At 45.8% G+C, this 17,560-nt stretch overlaps 1 protein-coding gene across 1 annotated transcript in view; it reads right to left on the bottom strand.

Moving 5' to 3' along the window:
- The window catches only part of KCNQ3 (potassium voltage-gated channel subfamily Q member 3), a 295,199-nt gene that overhangs the window by 53,272 nt on the left and 224,367 nt on the right, over positions 1–17,560 (bottom strand). The window contains exons 2-3 of the mRNA XM_044244932.1: positions 3,433–3,523; positions 1,931–2,057 (exon numbers count right to left, since the gene is read on the bottom strand). Of these exons, the coding sequence (XP_044100867.1) occupies positions 1,931–2,057; positions 3,433–3,523 (218 nt within the window). The remainder of the gene's footprint in view (positions 1–1,930; positions 2,058–3,432; positions 3,524–17,560) is intronic.

Raw genomic sequence — 17,560 nt, 5'->3', positions numbered from 1 at the left:
AGAACCTCTGAATTTGGGTATGAGGTCACCTCCCCCACCCCCCCTCAACACATGCACAGGACTTCTGGTCAGCACTGGATAGGACTCTGAAAATGGAAGTCCACTTAACACCTCGCAAAAGACTCTAAAGGAAGGCAGAAGAAGGGGAGGCAAACTGGGCTTGCTATGGGTTGAATGTTTGTGTCCACCCAAAATTCAGCTGCTGAGATCCTGGCCCCCAGTGGGATGGGCTTAGGAGGCGGGGCCTGTGGGGGGCGGTGAGGTCATGAGGGTGGAGCCCTCACAAAAGGGATCAGGTCCCTGATGACAGTTTCCCCGAGGACACAGCAAGGAGACCAAGAACTGGGCAGTCTGTGACCCAGAAGAGGGACTCGACCAGAGCCTGGCACCCTGATCTTGGACTTCCGGCCTCTGGAACTGTGAGAAATACATTTGTCTTGTTCATAAGGCGGCAGTCCGTGGCATGGTTAGAGTTGCCGGAATTTGAGATAGAAGCAGACAGGGAAGGAGGACAAAAAAGGGAGTAACTACAAAGTCCTCCAAAACTGTGCACGTCCATGCACACCCACGCCCACATAGCCTCTCCTTGCATTAAACATTGTGTGATACACAAAACCCTCGGGGGTCTAGCCTCAGCAGCAGATGCGAAGCAGGAAGAGGGGGTTCAGCCAGCAGTCAGGGGGTACAGTCACTGCGCCAGGCAACCTGCAAGTAAGGCAGGCCCCCCTGGCTGCCCAGAGAGAAGTGTGGCCCTTAGGACAGAGGAGGGCTCCTGCTCTCTTTCTGGAGCAGGAAGCATGGAGGGCTGGCCATCCGTGTTCAGTCCTGGGGGGTCACTTTTTAAAAGGCACGTGGGCATGCGTGGAGAAGAGGAAGGACGATGCTGAGAACACGGCACAAGGTACAGCCGAAGCCACTAAGCGCACTTTCCCACCGCTGCAGTGGAGAGGAGGAACAGAATGACTGAACTCAAGTATCTGAAGAGAGTCAGAAGACTGCAGATGGAATAAATATGGGGGAGGTAGTGAGCGCCCTGGGATTGGAGGTATGCAAGCAGGTGACCACTGGCTGCTGCGAAGAGGACGGAAGCATCAGACAGGACGGCATGTTGGACTAAGTGCCTTTGGAGGTATTTCAAGGTCCTGTGATCCTGTAACTTTAACCATCACGAGGAATTTGAGGTTCCAACTCCTCCCTGTCACTCCCGTTCTACGATTTTAGTGGGATCTTCAGATGGAAACATATGAGTTCATGCTGCACCAACAAGGGTAAGTGAAAGGGTCCACCTTCTCTACTATCAAGTGCCTGCACCCAGAGGCAAAGGTGTCGGTGACATCTTCCCAAAGCAGCTTCAGGGTCAAGACCCAGCAACATGGTAAGGAGGGAGGGTACAGGTGCTAGATTCTTCCAGGCCTTGGTGTTAGGGTGGAATCTGCTGCTTACTACCCGTGTGACTAGAAAATGACTCAGCACCGCGAGCCTCGGTGTTCTCCTCTGTAAAATGGGCACAATGTGGGTCCATAGACCCCATTCTCAACCAGCAGTGGTGTCACTCCTCCCACACCCACAACCACCGGTCTTGGGAGCATATAGGTGATTTTCGTTGTCACAATGCCGGGAGGCTACCAGTCTAGGGACCGGGGGGTGCTCAGCGTCCTACAATGAGTGGCGCCTTCACAGCCCAAATGCCAGGAGTGCCCCCCACCACTCTCATCGAGGATCATGGCCCTGTAAAGCCATGAGGACGGCAAGCCACGGAAGAAGGAATTCTGCGTCCGGAACACTGGAGCAGCTCCTCATCCTCGAGGTAGGGTCAGAGGCTGCGCAGGTCTCCAGAAGGACAGAAGCTGCTGAAAATCTCCTCGGGGAAATGGTGCACCAGAAGCAGGGGGACGGGGGCACCCCCTGACTCGGGTCAGGGCTTACCTACCGAGCATGCACAGGGGCTTCCTGGCAAACTTCAGCCTTCCCCGCCAGCCTTTGTAGCGGCAGCAACACCCGGCAGCCCAGATCCTCAAAGCAAACTCGGCTCCAAAGATGAAAATAGCAAATGTTTCCTGCATTAAGAACATATGGAGAGACACGGATCAACCAAGACCCAGTTGTCTGGGACTAGTGATTTCTGCTCTGAGGTTTTGAAGAGCGGGATTTCCGTTGCCGTTTTGGTGGCGGAGGGGGAAGAAGAACACTTTATCACCTCCGTGCAGTTTTGGACAGCTCCAGTGTCCGTGTAGATGTGCTAACTGTCCCTAACATCAGCTTTGCAAAGGGATTCTTTGTTTTTTTTCTGTTTCGGTTCCAATGGATCATTTCTTAAAATTCTGTTTTCATGTATGAAAAGTCTCTAAGTGAGTTAAATGGAAAAGGGAAAGACCCATGAAACACAGTCTGCTAGTCCCACCCAGTGCCTAGCCCTGGCTATTGCTATTTATGGTCACCATTTACAAGCATGGCTCCTGGACCAGGCACCACCTCAAGTGTTTTATAATATTACTCTCATTCTATGTTTTGAGAAACCAAGGCAAGGAGTAGTTACACAAGACTCTCCAGACTAGGACGTGGTGAAAAGGGACTCCCAGGCTGGTGGTCAGGCTCAGAACGCCGCCCTATGCTGTCTCCCTGGACCTTGGATCTCTTCCTTCCCTCCTGCCTCTCTTGTCTTGTTGGTCAGACACAGACACCTTTGTCCCCCTCTTTGGTGACCTCCTGGGACCCTTGGAGAGTTGCTGCTCCATGATAATCCCTGAAACCTAGTTCCTGGAGCTAGATGGCTTCTCGGGATTCACCTGCTCAGGTCTTAACGTGAGACTGTATGAATTGAAAACACCTGACTTCAGAAGGAGCCCCTGCATCTGGCATCACAGACAGCATGCTCAGTGCAAGGTGAAGATCCCGCTATTTTGTAGACCCTAATCGGCGGGGCGGGGGGGGGGGGGTGGGTGGGTGTGGGGGCTGGCATTCCTTCTCTGTGTAGATGGGTGAACAGAGAGATAAACCAGGCAGAGGCCTCAGGAGTGAGGACGAGTTTTAATGTAGAAATAGGATTTGGTACTTGGCCTTGAAGGGAGTCAGAGATCCTCAGGGTTTAGGGATAAAAAGCTGAGGCAGGTTTCAGAACAGAGCATGACTCTGTGTTAACTTTCAGAGGATTGGGAAGCTGCCTTTATCATATAACTAACGTACTTTAGTTTTCGCTTTGACCTTATTGGTGCTCTCTTGTCCTTAGTCCAGAATAAAAAATACCATTCCCTTCCACCGCACCCATGCAGACCTGCCCAACGGACCCAGGCATTGGTTTCTCCTGGGACTGGGCTTGGCTCGGAAGCCAAAACCAGTTGTGCCCAAGGGCAGCCTCCTTGTTCTCAACTGCGGAAGTCCAACCAGAGGCATCGATGCTGGAAGCACACCGTGAGGGGAGGTGCAAAATCTCACCAGTAACAGCAGCCAGTCTCCCGAAACGGTCTCGTACTCCCTGAATGTGGTCAGCACGGCCAGAATCAAGCATCCCAGGACAATGAGGAACCTGGAGGGGAGGAAGGAGGAAGCATCTAGTCCCGACTAGCTCCAGAGGACGGCGTCAACCACAGTGAAACAACAACTTCCTTGAGACACTGGCATGTGCTTGACCCATTATCCCACATAACTGCCCCACAGACGGATGAGACAGGTACGGATTATTACTCCAGCTAAAGAAAACAGACCCAAGGAAAGGTAAGCAATGTGCACACTTTTGCTTTAACAGCTGGTTTGTGGACTCAGCTGGGAGCTGCAGACATCTTCCAGACCAAAAGTTCCCACAAGCTTTGGTAAAGCAACAAGAATATAAATGAATGAATGGTACGTCCCGCACGTACAGAACGGCGGTCTTCAAACCTGCGAACCAGTCTCAGTACAAACAAATGACAAGTTCGTTTCAAAGATCGATAAATTCAGCAAAAACCTCTGTCTCCATGGCTTAGTATTATTCTTTTTACAGTCCCCAGTTAATAAAGGAAATGACCTCTTTCATCGGGGCTCTTGAGAATTGTTTTTAAAATTACAAAGTGGTCTTCACACTAGAAAGAACAGGACCCGCCATAGAGAAGGATGCAGTCTGCTGCACCTGGAAATGTCCCAGAAGGGTCATCTGGTCATGCCCCTGTCTCAGGCAGGAGCAAACTGCAAACAGTCCTTTGAGATTATTATCTACATAAATTCAGTTGGCGGGAGGATGGGGGGAGGGAGAGCTTGTAGTGTGTGTATGTTCATGTGTGTGCATGCTTCAGGATATCAGCAAAGAGAAATGGCTCTCCCTCCTTCTTGGTGGAAAGTCTCTGGTGGAATGCTCAGCACCAGGCTCCCTAGGGCCCATGGGTGAGGCTTGGTACTACATACTCCAGGTTCTTCTGCTCTGTGTGACCTGGCTCTCCACCCTGCTGGGTTCCACGTGCTGTGGGCTTGCTTATGTAAGTGGGGTCATGCTGGTGCATTCACTCACTCACTCACTCATTCATTTCTTCAATATTTATATGGCAGGCATGGGGGAAAGAGAGCTGGAAGTCCATGATGAATATGCTGGATCTGCCTTCATGAACTCACAGTTCGACCAAAGAGAAAACTATCCCATGCCATCATGGTAAGACCCACAATGTAAGGTTTGGAAACATCTGCTCTGGTCTTGGCTGAGGACGCAAATCCTGGCTCTGACTGTTGGTGGTCCTGATCACGTCTTCTGATCAATAAGCCTTCTCATCTGCAGAACTGAATCTATATTCCCAACCTTACCTAGGGACCTATGCCAGATTTTAAGCTCCTTCCTGTATTTGGCCATTTTACTTTAATTTATGGCTCCGGACCCATGCCTAGAATATGCTACCCCGAATCTCAGGTCTTCTCTGGTGTTGATGATGGTGGTGGTGGTGACAGTGGGGGGTGGTAACATTAACTCCCATATCACACGTTAGTGAGCACCTACCCCTTGTCACTCTACATCTATCAGGTCATCCTTACAACTACTCCCCCCCAAGGTAGACATGAACTCCCATTTCAAAGATGGAGAAATTCATCAGAAGGATTCATTTCCATCTGGATAATTGTGTTGTCAGTTAAAAAGACCACCGGACTGTGGAGTCCAGAGACACAGGCTCAAAGGGAATACTTTCTATGTGGTCTTGAATAGTTCATTGACCTTGGGAATCTCAGTGATCACATTCATAGAATGGGAATAATGGATCCACCTGGAGATCATGGCTGTTGTGAGGACCACAGGAGACAATGGATGGGGAGTGGTTTGATCAACCATACAGGATCATGCAAATGAAGCTGGTGCTTTCCTATTCACACACTCATCACTGACTGGTTCCCCAGCAGGCCTTGGGGAACGGGCTCTTAGATGATTCTGCAAATCCAAATCTAGGTCTGTCAAGACTTCATTTATTCATTCATAGGCTCTGGAAATAAGCCCTGGATTAGAATCCCCTTCCTTCTCCTATGCTGTGTCATCTTGGGCAAGTTACACAAACTCTTGGTGTCTTGGCTTCCTTACCTAGAAAACGAACTCAATAAAAGTGCACACATCCTCCATTATTCAATGATACATTCTGTGTCAGGTGCTTAGAAGAGTGCCTTCACAACCTGCTAGCTATTATTTTACTCTGATTTAATATCAGTGGTGTCCCAGGCATAGCACTGGTTTTAAGGATACAAACATGAATAAAATCTAGCCCTCATTTCCAAAGACCTCCTAGTGCAGTGAAGGAAACACAGGACAGATCATTACAGAGGTTATGATCTGAGTGTTCACCACACGCTTTCAGAGTACAAGACTGAAAACCTCCAAAAGGCTAAGGGGTTGGATGTGTATTTGAGGCTTAGCTAGAGTTGACTGCCATGTCTCAGTTTAACCAGGACAGTCCCCAATTTATGTGTGATGACCTAGAACAGCATGAATGACATGTTCATAGGCAGAGTGCAATAATTTTATGGACACAGAACCCAGTTCAATCATCTCATTTAGTACAGATATGGGCCTTTGATCTGGACTTGCTGTCCTCACAGCCTTGTCTTCTGCTGCTTCCCGACATCCAGGCCAGCCATCCTGAATGAGAGCATTTCCTCCAACTCTCTGAGTCTGTTTGTGCCTATCTTGATGTCTTCTCTGCCCACTCCTCCCAACCTCTCCCACAACCCCACATTCTCCTTAACAGCCTTAACATTCTGCCTTAACAGCGCTAGTCATGCTTTGCCTCCACAGACTTCCATGACCTCAGCTGCTCTTTGCATGTTCTCCGGTGTGACCTCTCCCCTGGGGTCACAGAGCACCCCACTGCATTTCTATCCCAGTACTGACCATAACCCATTATCATTTTGTGATCATTTTCTTGCATTGTGTATTAATTAAAATGTACTATCTTAACTATACTGTGGACTGGCTGAGTTTGAGGTTCAGATGGAAATATCCAGAAGGTTTATAAAAATTCAAGTCTACAGCTTAGGGAAGAGGGTGGGGCTGGAGATCTAAGTTCTTTTCAGCTCTTACAGTCTGTGATTTTAGAGCCAGCAAAGGAAATCATGAAATGCAGTTGGAGCCCGATTCCCAGCGGCAGAGAGTGCAGAACCAGGCTTCAGCCAGCAGGGGGCAGCAAGTGCCTGGCAGAGTTTGGCATTTTCTCACACCTCAAGAAATTCAAACACCTGCAACCTTGCGGAATTTACTTTCTGAAACTGGAAAACAACCATTAATTGATAAAGCTAAGAGAATCAAGAACCCCTCCTTAATCAGGAAGGAGGAAAATGCTCTTTGGTCCTTCACAGTTTTCAATTTACTCTTAAGAGAGGCACTGGATCTCAGACACACCGACCAAATGACCAGTCTCACCACGGAAGCCAGATGTGTGTGGGAGACAAGGTCTTCCCTCCTCCTACCGCTTTGGCTCTCTCACTCCACCGTGCTTCACCAACGACTCTTCTAATTCCTCTTTAATTTTAATTCCAGGGCCATTAACATACAGTGTGATGTTCACTTCAGGTGTACAATACGGTGAATCCACTTCCATGCATCACCCTGTGGTCATTCCTAATACCAATCGCTATTTCCCGTCCCCCCCCACCCGCCCACCTCCTTTTGGGGACCCGTCAGTCTGTCCTCTAGAATTTAGAGTCTGCACTTTTGTTGTTGTTGTTGTTATTGTTCTCTTTCTTTTATTCCCTCTGTGTCGTTTCTTAAATTTCACATAGGAGTGAAATCATACAGTATTTGTCTTTCTCTGCCTGATTTATTTCACTTAACATCAAACTCTCTAGCTCCACCCACGTCATTGCAAATGACAAGATTTCATTCTTCTCGTGGCTGAGTAATATTCCATTGTATATACACACCACATCTTCTTTATTCAACTGTCAGTGGACATGGGCTGTGGCCAGAGTTTGGCTATTGTACATAATGCTGCAATACACATAGAGGTGCATGTTTGAGTTAGTGTTTTTGTATTCTTTGGGCAAATCCCCAACAGTGTGATTGCTGGGCCATAGCTCTATTTTCAACATCTTGAGGAAACTCCACAGTTTTCTGGAGCGGCTGCACCAGCTGGCATTCCCACCAACAGTGCAAGAGGGTTCCCTTTTCTCCACATCCTTGTCAACAAGTGTTGTTGCTTGTGTAGTTGATTTTGGCCACTTCGCTTTGATTCCTGCTCTGCAGCTGTCCCTGTCTCTGTCTCCTACACCCAACCTTCCCTGACTTCCCCTCCTCTCGCCTCTTCCTCTGCTCCTTGCCCACACTCATCCTCCTCCCAGTGCCTGCAGGATAGGTCACTGTTTGTAGTGGTATTAAGTCTGGGGGAGAACCAAAAGCTGTCTTCCAGTCTGCGGGATCTTGGCTGTCTTGGTGAACAAGGCTAGTCTGGGTCAAGGGTCTCAGACATGCCCTTAAATCACACACCACCTCCTACCCGTACCCTCTGAATCTTATCACCTTCCACTGCCAGGGTCGTGGAGGGTGGGAGGGGAGGTTGTTTTGCAGCTGTACTTGGAGTCTCAAGTGTAAGTTCCAAGCTGTTGACACCCTACCTCTGCTGGGTCACAACTCTGTGCACAGTGGCACCTGGGATTCCCACACCTTCTTCTCAGGCAGCCCTGGACTCCCTTATGAGAACAAAGCTTAGCCTGCTGGGAATGAGGGCCTAACAGCAAGGATTACCTCCCAGTTTCCCTCGAGGTGGGACAAACAGGCTGAAAACTACAATTTATCTAATCATTTATGCGTCATTTTCTCTTGTGCTCCTTGAGGTGGGGTTTCTGTCATCATTATATTTGCACCCCACTTTATAGATGAGGAACGAAGCCTCCAGGCTCAGGCGCTAGGGTCACAACAGGAGTCGGGGCAGCACTGGGAGTGGTCATGGGGCCTACAGGGAGATGCTGTAGGAACAGGCAGAACACAGCCAGCCGGAGACTGAGAAGGGGGCTGCTGGCTCACAGTTCAGCCACGGGAGCACAAGCACAGCAGAGCAGGTACTTCTGACACCACCGTAAGACTTGATCCTCAGTTAGCATTCTTGGTTCTTGCCCTCGGGCAGAATATACAATCCCTCAGACTACATCAGAATCCTACTGACCCTCAACTGAAATTCCCCAAAGGTAAAGCACCCACTGTGTGCCAGAGATTTCCTTATTCCCGATGAGTCAGTCAGACAGCCTCTTTGAATCACAGTGACTACTATCTTGCTGGTAGATTTTATCTCTTTCTGGCTTTGATGACACAAACTGCCATGGAGGAAAGGCCCATGTGGAACTGAAGGTGGCCTTCAGCCAATGGCCAGCAAAGAATGGAGGCCCTCAGTCCAACAACCCCCAAGGAGCTGAATTCTCCCAACTCCCACAAAAGGGGGCTTGGAAGAGGATCCTTCACCAGTCAGACCTTCACATGAGACCTCAGCCCTGGCTGACAGTTTCATCATGTGGTCTTTGTGAGAAACTCCAAGCAGGCGCTTCAAGTAAGCCATGCTTGGCTCCCACCTCATGGAAACTGAGATGATACATGTGTGTTGTGTTAAGCTGCTAAATTTTGTGGTAGTTTGTTATGCAGGAATAATGGTGAGGAGGATCCAAATCTTGGCCCACCACCCATAAACTAGATGACTTTGGATAGGTTTGTTTTTCAGAGCCTCAGAGCCTTTGTTTTTCAGTTTCTCAACTATAATGCTGGAGTGACAATGCAAGGGTTTTTTGTTATCTTATCCTTTATCCCAGTCTTTAGGGTTAAGAGAGATTGCACAGGGCAGCAGAAATCCCCATAACCAAATCCCATTTCTGTAATGAAGTCTCCATGCAAATGTCTTTGATGATTTCACAACAGCCTATACCCTGTGTGTGCATGGCTGTGTGGGTCCATCCCTGCTTCCCCATCAGGTACAGCATCCAGCAGTACATTGTGAATCGTTTGCACAGTGAATAGGCAAAACTTACAAAAAGTGCAAGATTTCATGAAGTTGATGGACATGATGATGGAGAGATGTTCTAAATATGGCAAAGCCATTAACAAGTGACAATCTTACTCCAACAATGAAAGTCAAATCGTTACTTCAAAGGATGAAAAATCTCATACAATCCTTCCCCACAAATGTTGAGGAGATAAAATGTGAAGTCATATTGTATTATATCATTGGGGCATGGAAAATATACTCCCAAATTAACACTCGGTTCAGTCTTTATTCATTCTAAAAATTAGAACATAGTTGAAATTATAACTTCTATTTTGTTAATTGTGAGATACAATAAACACTTTTTTTGTATTTTCATTATATATTTTGTGATAAAGTACTAACAAGATATTTTCTTTGCTGTTTGGTATGATGTTTGGTTCCATTTCCAACAGACTTTCTTTAAGTAGATTTTCACCGATTCCCATTAACTGCAGGATAAAGAGACTCTAAATCTGCCTCATGGGATGGGCATGGGGGTTAGAAGAGAATCACGTCATGTGAAACACCTAGAATTTAGGCAAACATCAGGCATTCAGCAGGTGCAGCTTTCTTACCCACCTTCCTCCTCTTATGCTCACCGAGATGAGTTGAAAAACTGACACTAATAATACATAGGGGGAAAAAAACACTTTGTCTTCAAAAACTTCCATGTTCTTGAAATGAGGCAAGGATATCATAAATAAACAACCACACACAAATCTGTATCTGTATCTGTCGATACCCTTTCCACACCACCTATAGATCCACATGTGCATAACATAGTAGATGCGGTTTTGACCATTTCAACCAGCAGTTAGCAAACTGCGGCCCTCGGGCCAAACCCAGCCAGCTGCCTTTTTTTTGTAAATAATTTTTTTTTTATGCCATAGCTACACTTATTTGTTTTTATGTGTGTGGTTGCTTCTGTAGTGAAGAACTGCAGGAGAGGCTGCCTGGCCCACAAGCCTAAAATACTCACCTTTGGGCCCTTTAAGAGAAAGTTTTCCAACTCTTGACCTACACTACGGGCCAAGGTCAATGTAATTCCATCAGGATCACCTGAAGATAAATTCCACATCTAATGCAGGGCAGAAAAAATATTTTAAAACTTAAAAAGGATTTAATCTTAAAGACACCTTTGTTGATAGCAGATTATTTAGCATGATTGGAAGAGTACAATATGAATACATGCAAGTTTATGGAGAAAAAGAAATAAAAATTTAGGGAAAATAATACAAATTATGAGTAAAAACTCATATAGGTCACTGTTGGAGCTTAATTAGTTTCTTGATGAATCTGCCTCTAGAAACATCTGTGTAAGTTTTGTGGTATGCTACCATACATTTCTTCTTGAATGTCCCTCTTACTAATTTTTTTTAAAGATTTATTCATTTATTTGGGAGAGAGAGAAGGAGGGAGCATGTATGCGGGAGGGGTATGGGGAGGGAGAAGGACAAAGAGACTCCGAGCTGAGTGTGGAGCCTGATGTGGGGCTTGATCCCATGAGATCCCACTGAGATCCCATTGAGATCATGACCTGAGCCAATGCTTAACCGCCTGGACCACCCCACCTGGGTGGCCCTTATTCGTGGTTTTTAAACAAGGCACAACCCTGTTTGAACTTACTGTTGCTGCCCTAGGAGTATTTCTGTGTATGGTACTAACTGTATGACTCTGGGCTGCAGGGCAAACTTCTCCATGACCTGACCAAACATCATGGGCACTTCCTGTCAGGGAACAGACTGGTGGAGACAGACATATGGTAAGGGTCTCGAGTTTCCCTTACCCCTGGGATTGCGCTCTTCATCTGCAGGGTGGGAAGGAAGTGCCAGCTACCTACAAGGGTTCGATGATATAACAGGTATAAAACGCTGAAAGGTAGGCAGTGGACACTCAGTAATTAACAGTTTCCTTCCAATTTGCCCATTTACCAAATCTTTATAATTGGGAGCATACATTTGGGAATCAGGCATGGAATGAATTTAAATTTTGACTGCACTATTTATCTCCCTGTGACGTTGATAAGTAACTTAATCTGTCTGGCCCTCCAATCCCGTGAATTCATTATGGGGATAATTATTCAACCTCACAGAGTTGCTGGGAGAACTCAAGTGCCTCACTTTCTCCATCTGTAAAATGGGATAATGAAATGTTAGACCTTGCTTAATAAATGTTAACAATTATTATTAATATGATTGTTATTATCTATTATTCTGTAAAACACGAAGCCTGAGGAATTTGTAACGGGAATTTGTAATTCTCAACAGGAAGAAACTGTCATTAATACAATACATTTGTCATCTTTGGGTTACTACTAAGTGACACTATTAATTGTAAGACGCCTAATTGTATAAACTACTAAAAAAAGGAAGTTGCCAAATAAATTATTATGACAGTCACTGATTGTATTTCATATCTTCATTTCAGAGATGTTAAAATGGGGGAAAATATGCACTCAGAATTGTTGACACAGAGGTAGGTAACATCACCTTATAACCAAGTCCTTGGAAACACTCTGACTAGGATAAGGTGTTAACGCATGACTCAGGTGTGTCAGAGGGACTGGAGGTAGATCCGCTGTCCCCAGCACTAGCAGGGCACACCAATTAAACTCTGCGTCCGTGGTTTATTTGGTCCAAGCCCTTCTACTTTTATCGGCACTGTTATAACTCTGAGCTTGTCTGACTCTCCACACGTTTTGCTGGAAATAAAGCTCCCATATTTTCATGGAGCGAGACTTGCTGAGGCTCAGCTAAGCTAGCACAGTGATGGAGTCGGGAGCTGAGATTTGGGAATCCCATTTGTGTTCTGAAGTCTGGCAGGCTTTACTCTTTTTTTGGACTTGACCCTAACAGGTTTATAATGACCTGGGTTTGGATCTGGATTTTCCTGGTCAACTGCAGAACTTTCAGCAAGATGCTCCGTCTTTCTGAGCCCCAGCTCTTTTATTTGCTGATGTAGAAATAAGAATGCAAAGGACTTCCCCGAGAGCTGTGATGAGTACTCACTGGGATAAGGTGTGCTGGTGCCCAGTGGCCCTGCAGCCAGAGTGCAAATTGCCCTTCGGAGCCCTCCAGCCTGTGCAGGTATATCTAACCCTTCAGCCAATTATGTCCTTTCTTCCTCTGCTATACTATCAGACATCTGGTCTACTTCCCTGTCTCTATGACCAATGACCTTGTCAAGCCACATTGTTTTTTCCTCTGATCACTCTGGCAGTTTCCTGACAGCTTCCTATGACCCTTCACTGCTTCCCCTCCAATCCAGCGCTATCCTTCCCAGCCTCCTTGCCATCCCTCCCCACGCTCCTCCATACACAGAATGTCTTGTGTCCTCTGAACAGCTTGGTTCATTAGAAAGAGAAGGGTCTTAGGAGGTAGGCCAGTCTGGGTTTGGATTCTGGACTACATTTCCAGCCATGTGCACTTGGTCACATCGTCTTGCCTTTGAAAACCTCAGCCTCCTTATTTATACAATGAGGCTAATAAAATGCCAGTGTGAACCTGTGCCAGGGCACTGTGATCCCCGTGCAGGTGAAGAGTGAACACCAGTGAACATCAGTCACGTGCAGACCCCTTCCCAGCATTCCTAGTGTCTGAAATGCAGACCCCACTAATTTTCTCTGCCAGCTTTCAACCACACGGATCGGATCCTATCATCTTATAGAGCTTTCCTGCGTGCACAGTGCATCCCCAGGGAGGGGAAAAAAAAAAATCAGCGTTTCTTTCATGACCATTTAGGAAAGCAGATCCCAGAATGCTGGCAAAAATGCAAAGCTACATTTCCACTCGGGCCACTTTACCAGGACCATTTTTATTGACTTTTTCATAATTTCTTCAAGACCTCATCACAGGATGCATCCTATGGGAGAGCTGGGTGGGGCTGGGTGGTGCTCACAATGAAAAGAGATAAAAGTAAACCTTGAGAAATCAGAAGAGAAACAGCAGGGGATTACTTCGCTTTGTTGCAGGAGTTTGCATGACATTATGGGGTGGGAAAAACAAAGGCATGATTAAAAATACATAAGCCTCAACTAAAAGTCCAATCAACTTTGTGAACAAAGCAGTCTTTGTTTCACACTGTAGGTGGTATTTTTGAGGTCTGAATCCATTTTTCCAGAGACGTCCAAGGTGCCACAGGAATGATATCGAACAACCTCAAGAGGATGTTTAATTTAACAAACACCTGCAGAGCACTTACTATGCTGTGATGCTGTGATTGAGGGAAAAAATACACGTGGTCTTCGTCCTAGTTTCTGACATAGAGCTCCTAAACCCTTTTTAATATCCTAAGTGATGAGAGCAATCAAGGTGTCTTTTGTTATGTGAATGAGGTGACTTTTGGACCCATCTGTGGATGGGGGCTGGTGGCCAGGAGAATGAACTCTGTGGTTAAAGGGATGGAACTTTCGGTCCCTACACCCAGCCTCTGGGTAGAGCAAAAGGGATGGAAATTGAATTCAATCACCAATGACCAATGATTTAATCAATCATGCCTGTATAAAGAAGTCTCCATAACAGCCCCAAAGGACTAGTTCAAAGAGCATCTGAGTTGGCCAACATGGGAGGAGCAGAGTACCTGGAGAAGGCATAGAAACTCTGTGGCTTTCCCATACCTTACCCTGTGCATCTCTTTCTTAGGGCTGTTCCTAAATTCTATCCCCTTATAATAAGTTGGTAATCTAGTCAAATGTTTCTATTTCATATGAACTGATCTGGAAAATTTATGGAACCCAAAGAGGAGGTCATTGGCATCTCTGTTCTATTATAGCCTTGAGCAGAGGTCACAACCTGGGTTTTTGACTGGTGCCTAAAATGGGCCAGGGGGCAGTCGTGTAGAACTGAGCTCTTCAACTATGGAATCTGATGCTATCTTCAGGTAGATGATGTCTGAATTAAGTTAAATTATAGGACACCGGCTGGTGTCAGAGAGTTGCTTGGTACTATAAGGACCTTCCCATCCCTGAACCATGAAATGGAATGGGGTGCAGAACTCTTGTATGTGCATTTCTGAAGCACCTATATGTATGAAACACCAAAAGCAGTTATGGGGAGAGCATGTACTTGACCATCAGAGACTGCCTGCAATCCCCAGCCCATCCTCTTCAAGTTTTTGGGAACCAGGCAAAATTATTTCATTCCTCTTAGCTCCCTCATTTGTGCATTGGTAACACCAACGTCTACCTTGTAGGGTTGCAGAACAGACTGATGATGAAGACTGCAAATTTCCTGGATGCACACTCTGGTAGGTGGGAGGTTCCGTGTGGCTCAATGGTAATGTGGTTGGGACTGCAGGTAGTGGGCACAGCATCTGCTTCCAAGGAGGCCAGAGCAGAAACTGTCTAGAGTAGCCTTACCTATAGATGTTGCAGGTGCAGTGTCACGAGTCTCTCATCCAGAGGCTGGGAAGGTCCAGCAGATGCTCTCCAGCTGCCCTCCCTCAAGCCTGCCTGGAGAGGGCCTTTGGTCTATGAGGGTGGTAGGGGAGAAGGTGACAGAGGAATGACAAACTGGCTGTGTAGTTCCCCTCTCCCCCTCCTTCTTTCCAGAAGGAGAGGGGCAGATCTGTCTTAGGTTCACAGCAGATGCCAGCATTGTTTCTCCAGTCCTGTCTCATGTGTCTTCTGTCTGGGCATAAGGACCTCCTGACAAGACTTGGAGTGTGTAGTCCAGAGTCTAGAGTCCAGATTGTGTGCTCTAGAGCACCTCTTTCCTTCCCGGGCACCTCTGTTCCGGGGCTTCCAGCCCTCCATCAACATCAGATAACTTTTTCGTATGCGTTTCTCATGGCAGGTGCAAAGGGTTCCAGCCTCTCATCAGTTTCTCGTCACCTTGTGTACAATCAGATCTCTCCATCCTGAACATTTCTATGTTGAGTTTAAAAGACTTAAAAGTTTAAAAGAACATTTCTTGAGTTTAAAAGACTCAATTCACAAAAGACATTCTGAAGCGAACGATGCGGATTGAAATAAAAGAATCATCGTATTTCATTCTAAGCCTAACAAATCAACTCTTCTCTTCTCCTACCTCCCTGCTGTCTCCTTTCCAGCCCAAGGACACAGGCATATACAATTTTTACATATTGGTTTGTCACAACATTATGTTCTACATTTTATCTTATTAAAGCATAAATATTCTTCCGCTTAGCTATAAAATATTCAGAACAATCATGTTTAATGAAAGAGCAGCATTCAATGACATCAGTGCACTGATATATATATATATATATATATATATATATATATATATATAACTAGTCTCTTATTGCTAAATATTTAGGTATATATTGGTTCAAGCTCTGTGTTATTATAAATAATGCTAGAGTAAGTATCTTTGTGCATATAGTTTTTCCTCATTGAGGACCAGTTCCTGAGAATAAATCTTCAGTATATCCAGACTTTGAACATTTATTTGTATGGATTCTTGGTACATTCTGCCAGGTTATTCTAAAAGGCTACATGACTTTACACTGTCCCCAGGAACATGTAAGGACCCTATTTTCACCCAGTTTTAGTACTATTTTGCTAAAGGACTTGCTAGTTTAAGAGGAATAAAATGGTACCTGGGATTTGCATTTTAAAAGCCTTGCACCAAAAGACAGGATACCTCTTAAGGGATCTCCAGCTGAGGGACAGAAGTTTTAGGAGAAAAGGGAGCAAGTTTTTCCAGCAGCTTGGAAATTATCTCAAGTAGTCATTCACCTTCTCCACCTGCGTGGTGGCCAAATCAGACTCCAGCCTTTTCAACTGCCTTCAGGCTGAAGACAGTGGGAAAAATGCCAATGTGTAATTGGTGTATTACTTACTTTTCTCACCATGCCCGGGAGACTTTTCTCATTCACATGTAAAAAATGGTGCTCTCAGACCCAACCCCAAAGATGCAAACATCTTCTATTTTCTTATCCTATTAGCACCTTCCTACAAATGGCTCCACTGCTTCTTTTGAGAGCCAAACACACAGACATAAAGTCAGATCTGGGTCCCATGCTGTTTTCCCCAGCATGACACAGCCCTGATTATTCTAGATCTTTTTTTTCCCCCCCTCTCCTTTTGGAAATCTCATTAGAATGGAAACACTCAGTGGCTTCAAGTTTCCAAAATGAGAGATTAAAAAAAAAGAAGAAGAAGAAGAAGAGCATGCCCCATGCTAGCATTAGCATGGTGGAGACACATCTGTCTGCCCAGCTGCGCTGTGCAAACAATGGCCATCATGGTTGATTGTTCTAGCGATTTCCTTCCCTCCTTGGACTCTGCATTCATCTTTAAACATTCCTGGATTTTATATTCGCTCACTCAGTCCTTGATTCAATACATGTTTACTGAGTAATTACTTTGTACCAAGCCCCGTGTCAAGGTACAGAGGTAACCCAAGATTCAGGTCTGTCCTCAAGATATTTATGGCATTATAAGGAAACCAATTATTCCAGTGGAAAGTGATCAGCATTCAAGCGGATATGACAGGTGCTACTCTGCAGGGACAGAGACTTGTCAAGAGCACCCTAATAACTTCTCAGGGGTTATCAGCTATTAGCTTTAATTTCAAAACTGCATAACATCTTGGGGCTTTGAGAATCCCCTTCATCTCACCTATTTCTAAGGTCAGTCCTTTAGAGGAAAAACAGTGAAGATCATTCACTAGGCATGGGTGTTCAGAATTATGCCAAGCTTGGATTCACCTGGCACTCAGGACCAGTGCCATATTATAAATTGAGGTACAATATTTATCTGGGGGTGCCCTGAGAAAAGGCCACCAGTTGCTATGTTTTTCTATGTACAGAGAGAGAGATGGGAAGGGAAAGGAATACTGGGATCAGGAAATCTCATTTCAAATCTTTGCTGCCAGGTACCTGGGAGATCTTAGGCAAGTTGACCCCAAGGCTCAACTTCCTCATCTGCAAAGTGTGTCTAAATGCTTAGAACAACTATTAGAGGTAGATTGAGAGAATCCATGAGAGCTCGCACACAAAATTCTAGCACAGTGTCTGTGCTGACCTTCAACTTACACTCATTGCAAACCTCTCTCTCCTAAGACACCTTCTGGATCTAGAGCAGGTTTGTGATTTCATCTGCTTCAGGGTCTAGAAGGTGCAGTAGGTTGTGTTCTGGCCTTCAGACTATTGGA

This window comes from Neovison vison, chromosome 4 (assembly GCF_020171115.1).
Source record: "Neovison vison isolate M4711 chromosome 4, ASM_NN_V1, whole genome shotgun sequence".
Taxonomy (NCBI): domain Eukaryota; kingdom Metazoa; phylum Chordata; class Mammalia; order Carnivora; family Mustelidae; genus Neogale; species Neogale vison.
The sequence above is the reverse complement of the archived record's forward strand: the minus strand, read 5'-3'. Positions and strand labels throughout refer to the sequence as shown.